At 36.1% G+C, this 20,612-nt stretch overlaps 1 protein-coding gene across 6 annotated transcripts in view; it reads left to right on the top strand.

The window, feature by feature from the left end:
* BBS9 (Bardet-Biedl syndrome 9) overlaps positions 1 to 20,612 on the top strand; it is a 312,936-nt gene that overhangs the window by 64,904 nt on the left and 227,420 nt on the right. For all 6 annotated transcript variants that reach the window (XR_010883441.1, XR_010883440.1, XM_067291268.1 and 3 more), the window contains exons 13-19: positions 1,649 to 1,751; positions 2,701 to 2,805; positions 4,901 to 4,915; positions 8,974 to 9,114; positions 11,220 to 11,315; positions 15,715 to 15,887; positions 17,163 to 17,315. Coding sequence is in view for 4 of the 6 variants with exons in the window: in XM_067291268.1 (XP_067147369.1) it covers positions 1,649 to 1,751; positions 2,701 to 2,805; positions 4,901 to 4,915; positions 8,974 to 9,114; positions 11,220 to 11,315; positions 15,715 to 15,887; positions 17,163 to 17,315 (786 nt within the window). In the remaining 2 variants the exon portion in view is untranslated. The remainder of the gene's footprint in view (positions 1 to 1,648; positions 1,752 to 2,700; positions 2,806 to 4,900; positions 4,916 to 8,973; positions 9,115 to 11,219; positions 11,316 to 15,714; positions 15,888 to 17,162; positions 17,316 to 20,612) is intronic.

Below are 20,612 nucleotides of genomic sequence, written 5' to 3'. Positions count from 1 at the left end.
TTGGCAATTTTAGGTGGTTTATGGCCCTTCCGTGCATTAAAGAAGTTGGTGCAAATTAGACTTCATAAAAAAACCTGATAAATTACATGTAGTCAGCACTCTGACCAGAAAACATGTAGATATTGGCTCAATTAGATTTGAAAGAAGTAATTTGGGTGTAGTAGCTGCTTTAGAAAGTTAATAAATAGTCAGACAATTAGCTTGCACTGAATTTTTTGTGGTTGCAGTAAGTAGTCTGACAGTGTCCAGCTAGTTGGCTTAAAGGTAATGCAAGTGCATTTACACAGCTGCATTCACTGAACTGTTTCAAGTCCAATGTAATTCAGAATTGAGGACAAAAATGGATTTTTCAAAATGTGTATGTGTCCCTCTTTCCTTCTTTTTTTTTTTTTTTGAGGCAAAATACAGGTTATCTTCAAAAGCAATTTGTGAAAAAATACTTCATTTTGGAACTGCACTGAAATGGCATTTACCAATGACTTTAAATGTCACTATTTTGATTATAAATTTTCTGAAGTGTGCAGTCTCATGCTTGCAGGTTTCTAGCTTGCTTACTTGCAGTAGCATAAGTGAGGATATTAATTTAATCTTCCTGGTTCCTTTTATTGAGATTGTGATTTCAGAGAAAGGGGGCAAGGTTTACTTGATGTCTTTACAAAGAGACATCAGGTAAATATGAAATGATCCTCCCTGCCCTTACTTGCAAGCATTAGTGATTAAGGATTATCTGAGGGCCTGTTTACAGCCCAAACATATTGCTGTTTAACCAAAATAAATATTAAAGTTAATTAATTAAAGTAGTCAAACTTCCTCACATTTAAGTAATTTTAAAGCTTTAGTAACTTTTTCCCAATCTGATTTTACCTGACCCTGGAGGACTCTTTGGTAGAGCAGCTCTAGGAAACATGTAATAATAGATAATGGATATGGTCCACATATATAGAGACCATATTCAGATCTAGGTCAACCACAATAATTTCATTTTATACCTGAGTAAAGGACATACTTTTGATATGCACTGTTTCTGCAGCCAGTTGTTTCCCTCTGCAATGGAAGCAGCAAGGAACATTTCAGGTTTGCAGCTTATTCAGCTGTCATTTAATCTGCAGTTCTATGTGTGCTGGGCATACTATATATTGACTTTTAGAATTTGTTTCCAGTAAAAATCAAATGGAACTTGACTCTGAAGTTATTCAAAAGACCATGTGTTGTTCTTTGTAGTTGGAGGAACTTATTTCTTAGCTTAACTTTGTTTTTATTCTTTCTTTTCCCTTTAGCCATCTAAAAGAGGCAAAATATATTTTTATTTTACATTAAAATAAGCAAACATGACATTTGAAAAATATTAAAATATTTTAATTAAATTTCAACATAAATTTATCTTGGCCTAAAATTACAAAGAAAATGTGAGAAATTCCCTCATTTTTTGTAGACTTTCTAGTTATTTTATACCATTATTTTTGGCTGAAAATACATAAGAAAGGAAAAATATTGTTTTTGAAGTTGAATTTTGAATTTCTTAAACATTGTTGCTGAATTATTTTGCTGATTTTTTTTTTCTGGTCCTTTTGCTGGTTATGTTAGTTTTCTGCTCTACAGAGATTAATTTATTCCTTCATTTAAATAATTCTATTTTAACTTGGTTTAGATAACAATACAGAGCAGAGTGACTGCACAGAAACCAAAGCTGGCAGTATGTGTACAAGCTCCATTAGCAGTGACCTGTGACCAGTTCGTCTTTGATAATTTAGGTAAATTATTATAGTACCATTGCAGCTATTGTATAACATTTCTTTTTCTGGAGATGTCTGAAGCATATAGTCCAGCCTCCATCAAGTGCATTTTTGCAGATATACTGCAGTGCAAGCAGTTCCGTATTGGTCCTGCCTGCACTTCACAGCTCCTCTGTGCCACTCGGCAGAGGAAGACAAAAAAAGTAGAAAGGCTGAAAAATGGAGGAGTGAAGCTTCTTCCTTGATTATGGTATGATGCCTGGCAGTTGCTGCAGGTGAGGAGGGGCAGGGTGGCAGCTTGGCAGCTTCACTAGGGAGAAAGAAAATTAATTATTCTCCAGATACAATAATGTGCAGGAGCATTCTGGCAATTCTGTGTATGCAGAGTAGCACTGCTGAGCTAAAAGCAGGGACCGAAGGCTTGATTACCTATGGCCAGCCCAGCATACGTTCCCAATTTAGCATTTACTGCTTGGTGAGTCTAACCTTTATCCAACTCTGTTGATATGGCCACAGGTGGGATTACCTCAAAGACTGTAAATGGAGCTGCAAACCAGAGAATTGTGTCCTGCTGCCTCAGCTGGGACTGCAGACAATTTCTGCCCTGAGGCATCTAGTATTGATCTCTGTTGAAAGAGGGCTTTACTGCTGCTCTGATCTGAAAGGAAAGAGTTCTTATGTTTCTTCAACGTGTGACAGGAAAAAGGGGTGATGGCTTTGTGGGATGTTAAAATCACAATATAAAATTGCATCTGTTTTGAGATTTTCTATGCTTTAAGATGGCTTTGAGTTGAAGAGACTAGTTTGCTTTTTACAAACATGTATTTCAGAAAAAATATGTGCCAAGATTTGATAAAGGTTGAAATGATGGAAATGACTATCATAATTTAATAAAATATTTCCTGAAGTGCTAGAAACTCTGTTGCTTTTGTTCCTATTACTTGATTTAATTTTGTATTATCTGTAGAACCAGATGCATCTGAAACCGTGGTCCTGTCTGTCTTTTTGAAGGGGAATTGTCCTCCATCAGAGCTAGAAGGAAATGTTGTGGTTTCATATAGTACACCAACAGGTGAGCCACTGGAGATTTCAAATTGATTAGCCTTCTTTTAGGTCTTTTTGTTTACCTATTTCTTTTAACCTTCTTTTGACATATTTTAAAGCGAATAGTAATTAAAGAAATAATGTATCTGAAAATTCAGCAGTTTTAGTTAATATTTTATGTAGCATCATTAAGTTGCACAATCTGTTCTATAGCGGTAAAATCATATGTTTATGGCACAAGAGGCAGCTGTGCAAGCTTCCCCATCCTGCCCCATTAATTTGCTTCTGTTCAGCTCTTTAAGAGACCACCTCTCGGGGTGAGAAGTTAATTACCTCTTTATGACTGTTCAGTCTTCTGGGGCTGCCAACAAATGTGACAATAACTGCCTCCCCACAGGGGAAGAGGATTTGAATAAGCACTGGGAGTGATTATTCCCCACTTCACTTTTAACAGTTGAACATATTCATTCTGAACAAATAAACCAAAACAATATAATCCAAACAAAATAATCCAAAACAATATAATTTGGTCATTCCATTTAATAATGTCCTAGTGACCCTAGTGATAGAATATGTAAATTTACCCTACTATCTATAACTGAAAGCTAATTTACTTAATTTTCCTACAGCTGCCCTGTGAGTATTTGTCAGGTTACATGAGAAACTGCCCTCAGGCTGGGCTTCCCTGTTAAGTTAAACACAATGTAAACTAGCTTAAGCAGCCTCATCTTTCCTCACTTCTCACTGTTTTTGCTCCTGCACCTCCTCTTCTGTTATGCTCATGCAATCAACTAGTTACTTCTGAGCTAGATTTTTCAGTTCGTTGTGCTGCCACAGCTCTCTGTGTTTACACAAAAGGAAGGGTGACGTGGAGCAGGCTCGCACCAAAGAAATGCATGTGGAGTTACAGCCCCTGTAACCCCTGTAGCCCCTGGGTAGTGGTCTTAAGTACATTATACTATGTATACACTTCTACTTAAGCATGTATTTTGCATCAATTCTCCCTTGAAACATTCTATTTATGTTGATAGTCTAGGCTGTTTGCTGATAGTTAAAATGCTGATCTGTATCTTGACATAACTGAAACTCACGCTTTTTGTAAAACTTGACCATATCCTCTTTAGTCTAGACTTACAGGTGCGTACACATGGTAGGGAGTTAAAGGATGTCCCTCCCTTTCTCTTGAGAGGCTGCACAAACAGCTTGTGCAGTTTAGTGCCTCTGTATTATGTCTCTTAGGCTGCTTATTCCTTGTGACTGAGTTGCTCTACCTTCACAAGTGTCTCATAAAGTGATGTGGCTTCAAACTGCTTCTGTGGTGCAACTGTATAGGTAGTTTTTGAGTGTTTTTGATCTTCAAAGTGTGCTTTTTGTTTTGCTGTTTTTCCTTCTGTGATTTTAGCTTTGCAAGACCACTGTTTGAAACTTAGATGTTGTTTTCCCTTTGCAAATGAATGAACTATTATTTCTTTTAGGCAAAATTAGTTATGCTTATATTTTAGATATTAGATTGAATTTTGTAGACCTTTTTGGTTAGGGAAGTAAAGAAATCTTTTATCTTGAGTGTGTTTGAGTCTTTAAATGCAAGACAAACATACAAAAAATCACCAAAAGACATGACATATAACAGAATTAATTTACTTTAGAAGTAACTTTTAAAGCTTATCTTAATAGTAGAATTTGCAAGACTTCTAAATACAGAAGCATTAATGTTAATATCTTACTAAAATTTTAGGTATTCACTTAAATTATTAAGTTGGGATAATTCTCTTCAGTTACGTACAAACACCAGTGCTAACAGTGGTTGTGTAAGGCAATTAAATCCTTAAGTAATACACTAGCACAGAAAAATAAAGTGCTTTTTATGAGTGCATTTTATCTGAATAGAGACTTTTTCCTCCATTTTTTTTTAAATTTAAGATATCCATTCATACAGCTGAAGGTTAATATGAGTCACCAGTTGGATGGGGTTGTATGGCTGATGAGCATGGTCTCATGACTGTTTTTTGGCTAGTATGTTTTTATGTGTTTGCCTACTTACAAACATGGCTTGTTTTTTGTTTTTTTTTAAACCTGTTAATAAATTTCTCTTTTCTTTTTTCCTGTTGCTGATTAAATGGTAGAGCTCAATCCTGAAGGTGAGTGAATGAAAAAACAAAAAGTCTGAATTGTCTTAATAGTGAGAGCAGTTACTCAATAAAGCAGATTTGGAAGTGAGCTTTTAATTTACCTACTATTTCTACAAGCTTTTCTACTGTCCTAGACTTGATGCTGCTGTAAAGATGAATATTGGAAAAATTTGAAAGTGAATGAGGCTTAGACATAAGAAGACTATCCACAGGAAAATAGAAAGAAATAATGACATTCCTCAGTGAATTATGATATGCTTTCACATATGTAACATAGGAATTTTGCAATATATTGAGTGTTTTGTGCTTTGAGATTAGAAATGGAAAACACAATTGTATGGTCTTTTTTTTTAAACCATATTTTTAGCTATTTTTTCAAGTTTCTGTAAGAACTTTTCAGGCAGCTAAGTTGTAGCTTTATTTTGTGTAACACAAACGACTTTCAAGATTTGCAGTTAATGCTACACTGTTTGGAAAAAGCAGCTCTGAGAATAATGTCACTAACATCTATTCATTCCAGTTCCTATTGGAAGCATCTTATTCAAAGCTAAAATATTGCTTTCCAGGTGATTAGAAATACCAGCACAACACTTAGCTGTGGTTGTTGTAGATGTGATACTTGCAAGGGCTACAATTAAAAGACAATTAAAAGATGCTGAACCATCTCAAACAAAATACTATTCTTGGCAAGAATGGCTGTCACTACGTGGCAGATTTTTGCCATGCAAAGTAATGAAATTATTATAAAATATATAGAATAAATGTATAAAATATATAAAAATCAATGTATATAATTTGGGTGACATTCTGAAAATGAAGACTTGGATTCTCTGATTTAAGCAACTTGTACTCAGGATGAAAACCTACTAACGCAAAAGAGAATATTGTGGAGCACAGTGAACTTTGTAGAATTATCCCTGGCAAAATTTGTGTTTGCGTTAGCATGATGTGCACTGGACTAGTTAAATTCAGTTTCATCAGTAGTAGAAAAGGCGTGAATTCTCTGAATATTTATCATCCCAAATTGCAGTTCTGAACTTGACTGTTTCTTTTATCATACGCATCAGATGTCATATTATAGACATAATTAAGATTAATGCGTCAGTAATTTGGAAGTGGAAGCTTAACTACAGTGCATGTAATTATGTTATTACTTTCATCTGGTAAGCACATAGTATGTCTTACTTTAACTATAATAGTAATGTTATGAGATAGTCTGATTCAGTTGTACTTCAGAGTAGGAGTTCTACTTTTATGCATGGCAAAGAGAATCTAAAAAAAAAAATTTCTCTGTGGTTTCTTCTCCATTATTACAGTGCAATGCATCACAGCTCTAGATGAAGAAAGATCGATTACTAGACATAACAGGAAAGGACTAAGGAAGTTCTGGCTCCCAGACTTTGCTATTGCTTTGGATTTCCTTACTTCCATTTAAAATTACTCTAGCAGGCCCAAGGAAACATTCTGAAAGAATTTCTGAATATGAGTTTTTCACTCTAGTGATAAATTTTGCTGGAGCTTTTCAGTTTTGTTTTCTTATATTTACTTTGGACTCTTGTAGACCAGAAATCTCCTCTGTCTCCTCTCTCAAAGCAAAGTATTATCAGATTTAGTTTTGGTTTCAATTTTCTCTGAAATGTTGAAAAATCATGGTTTATGATGAGGCAGACTGAGAACAGGCAATCAAGGAGAAGCTGGTTTGAAACAGGAAGAAAAACACCTTGTTTTATATTTAAAAGTATTTCAAAATCTTTTGGATAATTTTGTTACTAATTTTTTCCTGTTGCAACAGTCTCTCAAATATGTTCGAGTTTAACAGCAAGATGTTTGTTATGTTGTCATTAAGAAGACAAGATCTTAATTTTCCCATTAGATTGTGAAGAGATAGTTGGACAAATCATTCTAAAACATCATGGATTTATTTTGAAATATTTTTCAGCAATTCTTGGAGCACAGGGATAGTCTAGCTTTGAGGGCCTGTCTTGATCTTTCTGCTGGTTTTACACTGATTTTTACAAGCTCCTTCAGAATAATTACTTGGAGGCATTATCAGCCAGCCAGAAGCACTAATGAATTGACAACCATGATAATCAGATGGATGAATTGAGTCCAAGTCTTGTATTTAGTCTTCTAGTGATGTTTTTTTCCCCAGACAAAACTTTGAAATAATTCTTCTTTGCAAGAGATCAGTGAAGGAATGAACGAAAGAAAATGGAAAGAGAAGGAGTATTTTTATTCTAGCCTTCTAAACTTACATCCCTGATGACCTCTGTACAGCTGTCAGTTTTATAGTGCATGACATTTCTGTCCCCACATGATCCATGAAGAGTAACTTTCTTCTCTCTAAAAATGTATTCTAACTTCTGCTGGCCTGAGGTGGGTGTTGGGGTTGATGTTTGAATTTCCTTGGTTGTTTGGAAGAGATTGAGTGATGCTGCTATGTCATTAATACCATTTGCAATGTTATCAATATTTGTGCCTATAGCGATGTCCGTACATGAACAAAACAGTATGTTTTCCTGTTAGCTGCCCCATGAAAAAATCCCCCCTCCCTTAACTCCTTTCCCCAATAAAAACTGGTTGCCCCAAAGAGCAAGCACTCCACATTTCATAGCACCTAGGATTTCCATCTTTCTTATAGAACATACCTTGCAATTTCTGACCTGACAGGAATTGTAGATAAGCATTAGCTTATATTTGTGCAAATTCTTGACTAATTGTATTGAACATGTTTTCTAAATATTAGTGTTACAACTTCCTCTTTTCTCTTGTGGCTAGCACCATTCTGATAAAACTGCATCTGATATGAGATCCCAATACCAAAGACAGTAACCAGTTTGTTCTTCTACAGTTGTTCTATTATCATGTAATCAGTTGAAAGATAAATTTTTAATATACCTTTGGGTAATTCAGTATTTAAGCAAAGAAAAAAGAACTTAACAGGTTCTTTAACAGCGTCATTCATTAAATCCAGATCTTGCTTTGTATTCTTTTCAGTCTTGCCTGAAAAAAAAGATAACTTTCAGCTCTTTTCCCGTTCCATATTGCCAGCGTGAAGGCTATTAACTTGGGTGGTGATTCCCCTTAATGTGCTCTTAAGATTCACTGATACAAGACTGATTACTGCTATTGGGCAATGATTGTGGGATGTCAGCTTTAAGAACATTATTATCAAATTGATCATGAGCAGGTATCCTGGTAAAAATAGGAAGCTGTTGCCAAAGAAAAAAGGTGAGATGTTATTTAAAATTAGAAAGAGCACCTCTGCAGAGTATGCAGTGATAATTACTAAAGCCTGTGGTATAGTTTGCAGCACAGGCCTGTTTATTTGTCAACTCTTTGTGGCATACTTCCGGCTGATAGTTGGGGTACAAATGTGCCACTGTGTTTTGTTATGACATGTCAGAAAGAAGGGAGTATACACAAATAGCTTTTGATATTTGCCTGTGAAGAACTGGTACAGTTTTCGCCAGTGCGTAAATAATAATATCTATTACACACATTTTTTCTAAGCTCCAAACGTGTGCTAGCTGATAGGAAGGTTACATAGATTTCACTTAAGAGTGTAAACACAAACAAACAAACCAAAAAAACCCCCCAAACCAAAGAGTATGTGTGTTCTTAACAAGCGCATAGTTTGTCATAATCATGATGTAAACAAATTTTTCATTTTTGTGTTCAAAGCAACAGGAGTAATGATGCAGCTGTCTGTCATGAAGGTAGAATTGTTTGTCTAGAGGTTTCATTAAGCTATTACTAATCTTTATCACATGTTATTGGTGTGACTACAGCTATGCAATGCATTTAGGTAATGATGCTTGCTTTCACATTCAATTTAAAATGTTCACTTGAGAAGGTAATTAAAAGTGTTCAGGTTTAAAGGTATTTTAGGTGGAAAGCTAACCGTGATCGAGAGTTTTACGTAGTTTTTATTTTTATTTTTGTAGCATGTTCCTTAGCTGCATTAAAAAAAATCATTGTTATACCTCTTTGAGGACAGTAGTATGAAGTATCTTGTATTCAGAATATGCATATGAAAGATGAATCTGTATGTTCTTTCATTTTAGGAATACTAAAAGTTGCACAGTGTAAATTCAGGCTACCTTTGCGGTTAATTTGCTTTCCAGCTCAACCTTCAAAAACAGCAAACCACAAGCTAACTATTGATACCAATAAACCTTCCATCAGTTTGCTCACCATTTTCCCAGGTAGGATTTTAAATATGTCCATAAGAGGAGATGTGTTAGTAACTCAGACTGGAATCTTTTGCCAAAAGGAGTAACTAAATAATTAACAAAGCTAATATCAGAACGTTTTAAAAGTATGTTTTGAATAAAATGGTGGAATAACATTTCAAGGTAGGTTACCTATCTTGGCTAACATGATATCTGTCTCTGATAAAACTGCTGATTTGTTTACACAAATGTGTAATTTAACTTGACAAAACACTGGCAAAAAACGGAATACAGTTGCCTTCAGTAAATACTTTAGGGGTATATCTTTGATTTAGATGATAATGTTAGCACCAGAACAAATGAATAAACATGCTTATAAAGTGTTTGTGAATAAATTTAGGCTGGAAATCCTTAAGTTTCTTAACTTTGGAGGACTAAGGTTCTGGAACAGTCTTCTGATGAGAGCTGTATGGGCCAACAAATTTAATATAATAGTTTCAAAGTGGATCTGCAGCCATTTCTGAAAAGGTTATGTAATACATTTGTCTGAGATATCAAAGGACTGGGTATGAGTTTGTGGTAGCCTGGCTTTCATCTCTTTGACAGTAAACATACCTTTTTCTTTCAAATATGTATGTGCTGTGTAACACTTCCCTCAAGCATAAATAATAATTGAAAAACTTTTCTTTTAAAGGCCTACATTTCTGTTTTTTTGTCATAGGTTTCTGTTATGGCTAAATGATAATAAATGTGTTGAATTATGAAATTCTATTTAGAGATATTCTCAAAATAGAACATTTTATTTTTAACTTAGGGATTCATTGCTGAAAATATAACATAAAATATAGACCTTGTGTTCCAGAAGGAGGTATTAATATATTTTGATTTTTATTCATCCTATTTTCAGTGATGAAAAAGAAATATAAGGTATGCTGTTTATGATGTGATCTGTGAAAAAACTTTGGATTTTTGGTGTGCTCTTTAATGGGAATTGTATCCCTTCTACTCCTTGTTTGGCTTATTTTAGGGGAAGGTTGTGAGGAGATGTGATTTGTAGTAGTTTTTAAAAAGTGGTGCTTTTTAAAATGGAGCTTTTTTAACCAGATGTGGTCCAATACATAGAATTTAAAGGAAAATGGGCAGGCAAGAGCTTTGCAGGGTAGCTAATTTTAGCAAGCTAGAAGTTTTTTGTCCTGTATGCTGGAAGATAAAACAGAGCTTTTAAAATCTAGGGGCCACTTAAACATTATAAAGATAATTTTAAGTAGACATCTGAGCTAAAGGAGAGCTACAGTGTTGCATCTGTCATAGCTGATGGTCTCTTTGGGCTGTGCAGTATTCACTGCTTTTATTAGATGATACAGCTGAACCTCTGAAAAAGCTATCTTTGCCAGACCTATGCAATTTAATATGAGAAGAGAGTATGGCTCAGCTTCCTCCCTGTAGATGAGCAACAGTTCCATAGAAGGGAGTGTATACCAAACTACTTGTGATATTCTTTACTTCTGAGTTGTAAAACCTTCTTGTTCAGATTGCTCTTCCTAGGTTGCTCATGCAAAGCTTGATATAATCCTTGCTATCACAGAATCACAGAATAGATGAGCTTGGAAGGGACCTCTGGAGATCATCTAGTCCAACCCCCCTGCTCAAGCAGGGTCACCTAGAGCACGTTGCACAGGGTCGCATCCAGGTGGGTTTTGAGTATCTCCAGAGAAGGAGACTCCACCACCTCTCTGGGCAACCTGTTCCAGTGCTCTGTCACTCTCACAGGGAAGAAGTTTTTTCTCATGTTCAGATGGAAGTGTCTGTGTTTCAGTTTGTGCCCGTTGCCTCGCGTCCTGTCGCTGGGCACCACTGAAAAGAATCTGGCTCCATCCTCTCGACACCCTCCCTTCAGATACTTGTACACATTGATAAGATGTCCTCTCAGTCTTCTCTTCTGCAGCCTAAACAGGCCCAGCTCTCTCAGCCTTTCCTCACAGGAGAGATGTTCCAGTCCCCTAATCATCTTTGTAGCCCTTCGCTGGACTTGCTCCAGTAGTACCATGTCTCTCTTAAATGTCTCTCTCTTGCTATGGCTTTAAGTTTGGTGTATACTAGTGTTGAATTATAGCAAACTATTTTTAATTTTCTTTCAGACTTTGCTGATCAATCTGAAGATGACCAGTCTAATGTTCTGGGATTTCAGTTTTTAACCGGTTCAAAAATCACTCTTCTTGTTTCAAAAACATCACGTAAGTGGTATCAGTATTAATTTAAATGTAAAATGTAAAGGATGATAGGCCACAAAAGGAGAATATGGATCATATATAGAAGGCTAATATCTGTGTGTGAATTTACACAAGATTTTCAAAGTGTTAATAAACCATTTCTTAACAATCCCTGTTAACTATCTAGTAATGTTGCTAGGAAGTCACAAACTTTTAAAACTAAGCAAAAATCATACTTAGAGTATGCTGTGCTACAGTGACAAGTCTGGAGGAATTGGATTTTATTCAAGTTTTTACTTTTAACACTGTCTTTATTCAGAATTTAATACTGTCGTCATAATTATGGGAAAAAAACCCTCATTTCCTCAAAGGTATTTAAACCCCTATGGTTGGAAGTAATTGTCTATTGGAATTTGCAAAAAGGACTAAAAAGTGTTTCTAACTCCCTGCAGATTTTCAACAATCTTTGACTTTGACAGATGGCCTTAGCCATCTGACCCTACCTGGGTGTTCTTCTGCATCTAAGTGAATGCCTATCTGTATCTTCAGATGCCTAAATTCCTTTGTAAATCTGGGATTGTGCTTTTTAATATCCTTCCCATCAAATGTATGGAATGTACAAACATACATGTAACTATACTGTTGCCTGGTTCAGTGTCTCTTGTATTGGAGCAGTTTGTGAATTAAGTGGTCATATTCCAAACACCTTTGTGTTTGTACTCTTCAAAAAATTGGTTCTCTTAATTTTGGAGAGTTATGGAGTTGCCTTGTGCAACTACTCAATTTGCTAATCTCTTTCTTGGCATGTGCATTGGAAACAAATCAGTTCAACTGTTTTAGCATTTTCTGTGCTATGAAGTCTTCATTTAATACAGCAGACTAGCAAATTGTAAAGCTAAAATACCTGCTACTCAGAGTTCAAATGGAACACTATATGAATGCTCTATGAAAACTATTTTGAGTAAGCGAGAGATAAGAATCTAGTCTGTTGATGTGAAATTATTTCAATATAAATAAAAATAATTTGCCTCACTGTGTTTTTGAAATTCAGAATTCATGATGGGTTATATAAATATTAGTGGTGTCAACTGTAAACTGTGAGATAATATTTAATACCTTTTTAATATAATCAAATGTGTTAAAAATAGAAACCATCTGGAGAGTAATTATTAAAGAACTTTCATTATACCAGGGATCATTTTACACTTCTAAGCTTCAAATCCATTCTTATTAGTTTGTGTATGTGCTATTTGTATGTTGATTTTATTGTAGCTGGTTTTTAGTGTTTGTTTAAATAGACAGTAGATTTTAAACAGTTTAAACTAGCTAGACATGCAGTGATAGTTTCTAGAAACTAAAGAATTTAAAGATTTTATAAATAGCTATTTCTTTTTGATGATGATTTAAATCATTTACTTGGTCTTTGATTTGCATAGTTACTAAATCTGATGCTTATATAAGGGACAAATTTGTGTGTCAATGTAATGAATGTATTTTAACTTTTAGTGGGGACATAACTTTCAGTTCTTCCACCAAAACACTCGAGCTTTTCCTCTCAGGTTTGTTTATTCACTAGCTAGGAATGACGCATGCAGTCTTACTGTAAACTTTCCCACACTGCTTTAGTTGTGAAGTTTGCTTTAAAAAGAAGATGTAAAATATCTATTTTTCTCTTAGTGTGATTACTCATTTCTCTTGTCTGGGAATCCTTCCTTTAGAAAACAAATGAGGTGTTTGATGCCACCTTCCATGTAGTGGCCTGTTCCCAGTGTCTACCTCAAGCATTACATTAGTTACAGAATTTTCCAGAGGGTTTTGCTTGTTTGAAATGTTATTTAAATAAAACTCTAAACATGTTACAAAATCATTTGTAAAAAATGTAGTACACAAGCAGAGCATTTTTGTGAATGAAGGCTATCCATAGCCTGACCAATACCAGACAATAGACCTTAACTTCTGAACGGGAAGGATTGTACACAGCCATGAAAGTTTCCAGGTTCAGTTGGGTTTCACTGCTGAACCTGCAAACAAGGATGCTATCATGACATCTATTTTAAATTTATTTTTAGATGTATTAGCTAATTCATTTTAAACAGTGTAGTAATTGAGAATGATATTTCAACCTCGCAAAATGTCTGCTGATAAGTAGCCAAGCCTAAAGTTCATTTTGACAGTTAAATATGTTAAAATGAAGCTTGCCCATGAGATTTTAAGTTGTGTGCTGAAATTTTTAAAAGCTCTGCACTTTAATTCAAGTGTAAAGAAGTCTTGACTGCTATTTGTGGTTGTTCTCTCTTGTGATAAGGACTTCCTTGCTAAGAACTGAACTGAATCTTCTAGACTTCCTTCAGATAAGCTACTGACAAGGCGAATAATCATTCTTACTGCAGGTTGTGTTACTTAAACTACCTGCTGTAGTGTTGGAAGCCTTGGTAACCTATTAGCACTCCTCTGAGTCTCCTGCTTTTCTGTGTGAGAATTTTCTGAAAAGAGTGTATTGTAATTTTCTGTAGGAAGGCTTTTTAACAAAAGGCTAACATAAATTGGTTTACTATTATAAAAGCACTGGAAAAGCAGAAGCCCACTTATTTCTTACTGCTTCCATTGTATTTCTGTATAAAAGCACATGTTTAGTACAACTAGAGATTCTCAGTTTCCTACAGTTCCCAAATCTAATTTGTCTTTTTCTTAAGAGCTGTAAGATCATGTAAAGCAAACGACTGCAATACTCTACTCAAGCTATAGTAAAATTAGATTGTGTTTGTATTGACCAACAAACAATGTATGGAAACTGAATATGCATTTTGGAGGAAATTAGTTTTATCCATTTTAAGCCATTAATGTATTAGTTACATCAATTATAAATGGAATGATTGTTGATTTGGTCTGAAAATGTCTGAGGTAATTTCACATAAGGAAAAATCATTTAAGATAAAATATGATGATATATCCAACTAAGTCCAGCGATTATATTGTGAGTATTTAAAAAATGGATATTAGGTTGAATGTTATCTTTAGCAGATGGAATTCTTTTCTTTAACAGACATGGTTTTTAAACAAAACTTGCTTTTTTCCTTTTACACTGTAAACAGAATTTGTCATTCTCTCTTCAGTGAAATGCGTATCCTGGGAATGATGCCAGTGGTAATGCCAAATAATCTTGGATTACTAATGTTGAGAAAATTTTAAATAAGTACATTAAAGTCCTAAAGAAATTTTGTTCATTTGATTTTACTTTGAACCTTGTTAACAAGGGGGGAAAAAAAACCCTAAACTATTTTGTATCAGTAATGCCAACAACTGTTTTTCATCACAGCTTCATTTTGTCTTTCCTTTTGGATAAGGTATTGATAGATGAATAATGAAAGGAAATAAGGCAACAGTGTTTGAAAATGTCTGTCTGACAAAAAAAAAAAAAATTTTACTATGCTATTATGGTTTTCAGCAATGTTTTTCTGTCAATATTTAGTTAATTCTGACTTCCTGGAAACTGAAGAGATGTAAATATGGAATAGAAACAGAAGAGAAATAAAGTGTCTTCCCATTAGTTTGATAATTTGAAGCTCATTAAAATGTGATAAGTTGAGTGAATTTGATGGGACAGATAACATTGGCTAAAGGGTTTTTTTTTTCAATTCGGTTTGTAGTGGTATCATCATTTTCATTTCTACAGCGTCCTGGGCCACTTTTACAAAACCATTCTGCATACTGTATAGATAGAAATCACCTACTACTATCATCTGTCTCTGAAGTGAAGCATTGTACTAGCAAAACTGGATATTGTTGCCTATGTTGCCTATCCTGAATGAGTAACAGTTTCCTACTAGAAACTATTGTAGGAAGTAGAAATGTAATGCAAATACATTAACAAACTTATTGTGTGAGAACTGTTGGTAACTATGTTTCCAATTAAGAGATTTTTATCTGGACTGGGGTTGGCTGGTTACCACTACTGTCAGCTGCTTAGGATGCTCTGCTTCCCTCTTGGTCCAAAGTGAATTGAACCTGACTCTGCCCCTAGCCTGGCAACCAAAGCTCATGAAGGGCGTATTATGGCAGAGAATTGCTGACAGTCTGTTGTTATGGCTTTTTATCATCCAGTAATTCTCCTTATATTGAAGGAATCTCTTGTTTCCTTATTTCCTTATTATGATAGTTCTTCATAGTTTTTTGAACAGGCCCATACTCTGCAGTAAATAATCCTGAAGTAATAAATACTTTCATACCCTCAAGAAAAGAAAGAAAATATGTATGTTAATATTTCTTAATATTTGTCATAAAGAGTTATAGAATTAGACTGTAAAATTTAAAGGTAATCGTTCTGAAAAATGTATCTATTACATCAGACCTGAAGAGTTCAAAGAGTGAATGTGTATGGCTTAAATTTATGCATTTAGTCTTGTATTTAATCTTGTTTTTAAAGAACGATACAGAATCCAGAGTGATCAGTTAGAAGATCTTTGGCTAATAACGAACGAGCTCACACTTAGACTTGAAGAACATTTCAAGAAGCAAAATTGCAAAGACTTTATGTGTACCTTTTCTGGTTCAATTCCCCTGCAAGAATATTTTGAACTAATTGATCGACATTTTGAGGTATGTTGCATAACATATGGATAGCTAACTAATAGTTTCCCTAGTACAAAGTTGTTTGTAAGTCACTGCTAAGATTAATTAGGCTAAAATTGCATAGCTGTGGCACACAGCTGTCTTTCAGAAAATAGGAAGCTGTATCTAAATAATGCTGGAAAAGATATAATTCTCTGTTTAGTTTTTAGCCTGAGGAATATGTCTTGCCTTTGAAACAACCCTTGTGATTGGCAAGCACAAGTAGTTTATGTGCAGTCTGCAAATGATACAAATTGGAATACTCGTTTAGTTCACTGTCTCTGTGTAGAGAAGCCATAGGTTCTTCATTCACTAATATCATGTTAATTGTAAAATTGTTTCTAAAATTTGTCCTTGGTCATAGGTGATTTTACTAGTCTGTAATAATGAAGTCATGAGAATTTGTTTTAGCGGAATCATCCTGGTAGTTATATAAAAAGTACCTTTAGATTTTAAAATACTAGCTGCCCTTCCAAAAGCGTCATTGCAGACACGAACACATTTCCCAGACGAGGTATGAAATATATTAATTATCTTTGCCTGCCTGTTTGGTCATGCAGATGACAATGAAAAGCCTCTCCTGAAGGAGATTCACTCTTATTAAGAGATTTTTATATTACAGAAGCATGTACTAGAAAATGAAAAGGTGATTATAAAGATAAAGTAAGAATTCTTACTGTCTGGGCATTTGATATACAGTCTTGTCAAAGTTTTGTGAACATTGTAAGAGAGTTGGTTGCCGTACCTCATCAATATATATATTGGAAATATATATAAAGGAAAAAGGATTTCACCTCAGAACAAGATGATCATTCAATCAGCACAGAACTTAATACTTTATTTATGTTCAAGGGAATAATCTTTTATTTTCTAATGCAATGATTTTCGCATCTACTAAGTTGTGTGTATGTGTCATAAATAGCACACCAAGCTAAGGAGAAGCCCTGAGAGATCCACCCTGAGAGTGGTGAAATTTCACGCTTGTCATTAGACTTCTTGATGGCATTCTTGTGCATTATTACCGATTGTGGCTGTCGACAGTTATTTGTGATTTCAGTGGCAACTGATAGTTTTTCCACTGTTGTTTCATGAAGAGTCTGAAATTAACCACATCAGTATGAAAGTGGCATGGGCAACATAATCACATTTGAACGAATACATACTCTCCCAAGAATTTTATTACTGTTCTCCCATTTCATTAGGAATGTGCATATACCATGTATATGACCCTTAATCTGAATTCTTGAAAACCCTTAATTGCAGCTACGTTTGAATGCTGAAAAATTTCGGGAGCTGTTATCTGAAAGGGCTGTACAGTTTAGAGCTATTGAGCGGCGACTACTGACACGATTCAAAGACAAAACTCCTGCTCCTCTTCAACATCTGGACACCTTGCTAGAAGGAACATTCAGAGAGGTCAGTGCAGTTTGATTGTGAACCTAAACTTTCTTTATGTTGTTGGTAAAACTTAGTTTAAAGCATATAAGCTATGCTTTCCTGGTTACATTTACCATCCAAGAGACCAGGAAGCAGTAATTTGTTTAACCTAATATTCCCTGTAAGTTTCCAGATGATTTGCAATGGTTTTATTTAATCTGCAACCACAAAATTTTTGCTCCTGGGTCACACCGGCTTGACAGCACATCATTCTTTCCTAACTGATGTTGATAGTGTAAATATTTTATAGTTCATGTGAAAATATTTTATAGTTCATAGCTTGTGTAAATATTTTATGGTACACTGTAAACTGGTGGAATGGTTTGGCTGGTGTAACATTCACAACAAAATAGTCTGAGGCTGACCATGTCCTTCCTTAGGAGGTTTTTATGTTCTAATCATTTCAGAATGCAATAGCTGCAGAATAACTTTCTTTCTTTCTTTTTTTTTTTTTTTCCCAATTCATTCCTAAACTGTCCCCATATTGGGGGTACACAAGAAGGACAAAAAAACAAACTTTCTTTTTTCCTGCCTCAGCCCTGCAATGCTTTAGAATAATCCTTGTTCTGTGATGCATCCCCTTTGCTGCGAAGTCACTTTATGGCATTTTGTACATTTCTGTTGGAGGATCTGATCTATATTTTCTAACCTGTCCTATTAGAGAAGCTGTGTCACAGCTAGCTTCCTTACTGGAAACAAGACTATCTTTATATGTGTCAGAATCCAGTACTCTCTCTGACCAGGTTGTTTTAGATATTCCACACATACAGAGAGTGCAATGTGTAATATAAAAGTTTACTTTGAAGATATTTGATGTTACACAGGATTTTTGATTTAGCAGAGTGATACAGCAATATACTGAAATCACAATACAAGTGTACACTTAGAGTTCAATCACAATACCAATGTAATTGCCAATACTGGTCTCTATAATACGCTCACCGTCATGATGCTGGGCATCCCCAATTGCCGGGAAGGAATATGTGGGTTGAAGCCAGCTCAAGCCCCTTGCTCTCTTCAAAATCCCTTTGTTAGTTGTTGAGGTTTTATACTCTATGTTGGACTGAACCACGTATATGCTTCCCTCATGCTGGTCTGGCTAATCTCAGGGAGACATTCACATTCTTCTGATCAACTCAGGAAGAAACCTGAGTCTATGGCTACTTATCTAAAACAAAGGTCTCCCGGCCCCCTTTGTGTTGAGATAAAGCCAGTCCTCTGTGCCTACACGGTTCCTGAGCTTCATGGGCACCTTGCCCTTGCCCGTCTCCTCTGAGCCTTCTTCCATTGTAGGGGTTATTGGTTGGTCACAATATGCTGTTGCATTTGTATATGATGAAAATTAAAAAAATGAAGGTGTTAAGTAAAATGTTTTTACTGTTTGCATTAGGAAAACCATTCTGTAAATTAGAGAAAACTACCCTTCCATGCATGATTAACGTAAGAGTTAAATTTGCCTTTATATCCATCTTTACTATTAATGAGTATACCATGAGATGGTTTAAGTTTGAAAGTGATTTTTTTTGCTTACTTTAAGTACTAGGTATTGTTGACAGAGGAGTGATTCTTTAGCACTTTGAATTGGCACAACTAGATCAAGCTCCAAAGATCAACTAAATAAAGTGGGTCTCTTGAATCTGCTTTTGATATGCATAACTGTTGCCTTTAAACTTAAAACAACTGGGGTGTGCTTGACAGTTTTCTTGTGCACTTGAATTGAAACATCAGGTCTGACAATATGAACAAAATCATGTAGTTGATATAGATGTGCATTCTGGAAGTATCAGAGAATGGTTGAGGTTGAAAGGGACTTCTGGAGTCCAACTCCCCTGCTCAAGCAGAGTCACCTAGAGCACGTTGCCCAGGACCATATCCAGACATCTTTTGAATATCTCCAAGGATGGAGACTCCACAACCTCTCTGGGCAACCTCTTCCGGTGTTCAACCACCCTCTCAGTGAAGAAGTGTTTTCTTATGTTCAGATGAATTTCATTTGTTTCAGTTTGTGCTCAGTGCCTCTCATCCTATCGCTGGGCACCCCTGAAAAGAGTCTGGCCCCATCCTCTCTACACCCTCCCTTCAGATACTTATACACGTTGATAAGATCCTGCCTCTGTCTTCTCTTCTGCAGGCTGAACAGGCCCAGCTCTCTCAGCCATTCCTCATATGAGAATTACTCCAGTCCCTTAATCATCGTGGTGGTCCTTCTCTGGCCTTGCTCCAGCAGGTCCATGTCTTTCATGTATGGGGGATCTCAGAACTGGACCCAGTCCTCCAGATGTGGCGTAAGCAGGGCTGAGTAGAGGGGGAGGTTTACTTCCCTTGACCTGCTGGCAATGCTCTGCCTGATGCTACGCAGGATACCATTGGCCTTTTTTCCTGCAAGGGCACATTGGTGGCTCATGGTCAACTTGTTGTCCCACCAGGTCCTTCTCAGCAGAGCTGCTTTCCAGCAGGTCAGCCCCCAGCCTGTACTGGTGCATGGGATTATTCCTCCCTAGGTGCAAGACTCTGCATTGGCCATTGTTGAACTTCCTGAGGTTCCTCTCTGCCTGTTTCTCCATCCTGTTGAGGTCCCTGTGAGTGGCAGCAGAGCCCTCTGGTGTATTAGTCACTTGTCCCAGTTTGGGATCATCAGCAAACTTGCTGAGGGTGCACTCTGTCGCATTGTCCAGGTCATTGATGAAGAAGTTGAACAGGATTGGACCCAGTTCTGACCCCTGGGGAACACCGCTAGCTGCAGGCCTCCAACTAGACTCTGCACTGCTGATCACAGCCCTCTGAGCTCTGCCATTCAGCCAGTTCTCAATCCACCTCACTGTCCACTCATCTATCCCACACTTCGTGAGCTTGCTTCTGAGGATGTTATGGGATACCGTGTCAAAAGCCTTAGTGAAGTTAAGGCAGACAACATCCACTGCTCTCCCTTCATCTACCCAGCCAGTCATCCCATCGTAGAAGGCTGTCAGGTTGTTTAAGCATGATTTCCCCTTTGTAGATCCATGCTGACTACTCCTGATCACCTTCTTATCCTTCGCATACTTTAGAGATGGTATCCACGATGAGCTGTTTCATCACCTTTCCAGGGATGGAGGTGAGGCTGACTGGTCTGTAGTTCCCTAGGTCCTCCTCTTTGCCTTTTTTTATTGGAAGGGTCCTTCAAACCAAAATCAGATTGGCGATTTTTTTAATTACTTTTGTTGTGTGCTTTTTAAAATTGTTTTTACTCTTACTGTAGTTGAAAAAAAGATGAGGGGGGAAAAAAGATTTCTTTTC

The sequence above is a fragment of the Apteryx mantelli genome, chromosome 2 (assembly GCF_036417845.1).
Source record: "Apteryx mantelli isolate bAptMan1 chromosome 2, bAptMan1.hap1, whole genome shotgun sequence".
Lineage (NCBI taxonomy): Eukaryota > Metazoa > Chordata > Aves > Apterygiformes > Apterygidae > Apteryx > Apteryx mantelli.
Note: the sequence above shows the minus strand (reverse complement) of the source record. Positions and strands in the feature narration are given on the sequence as shown.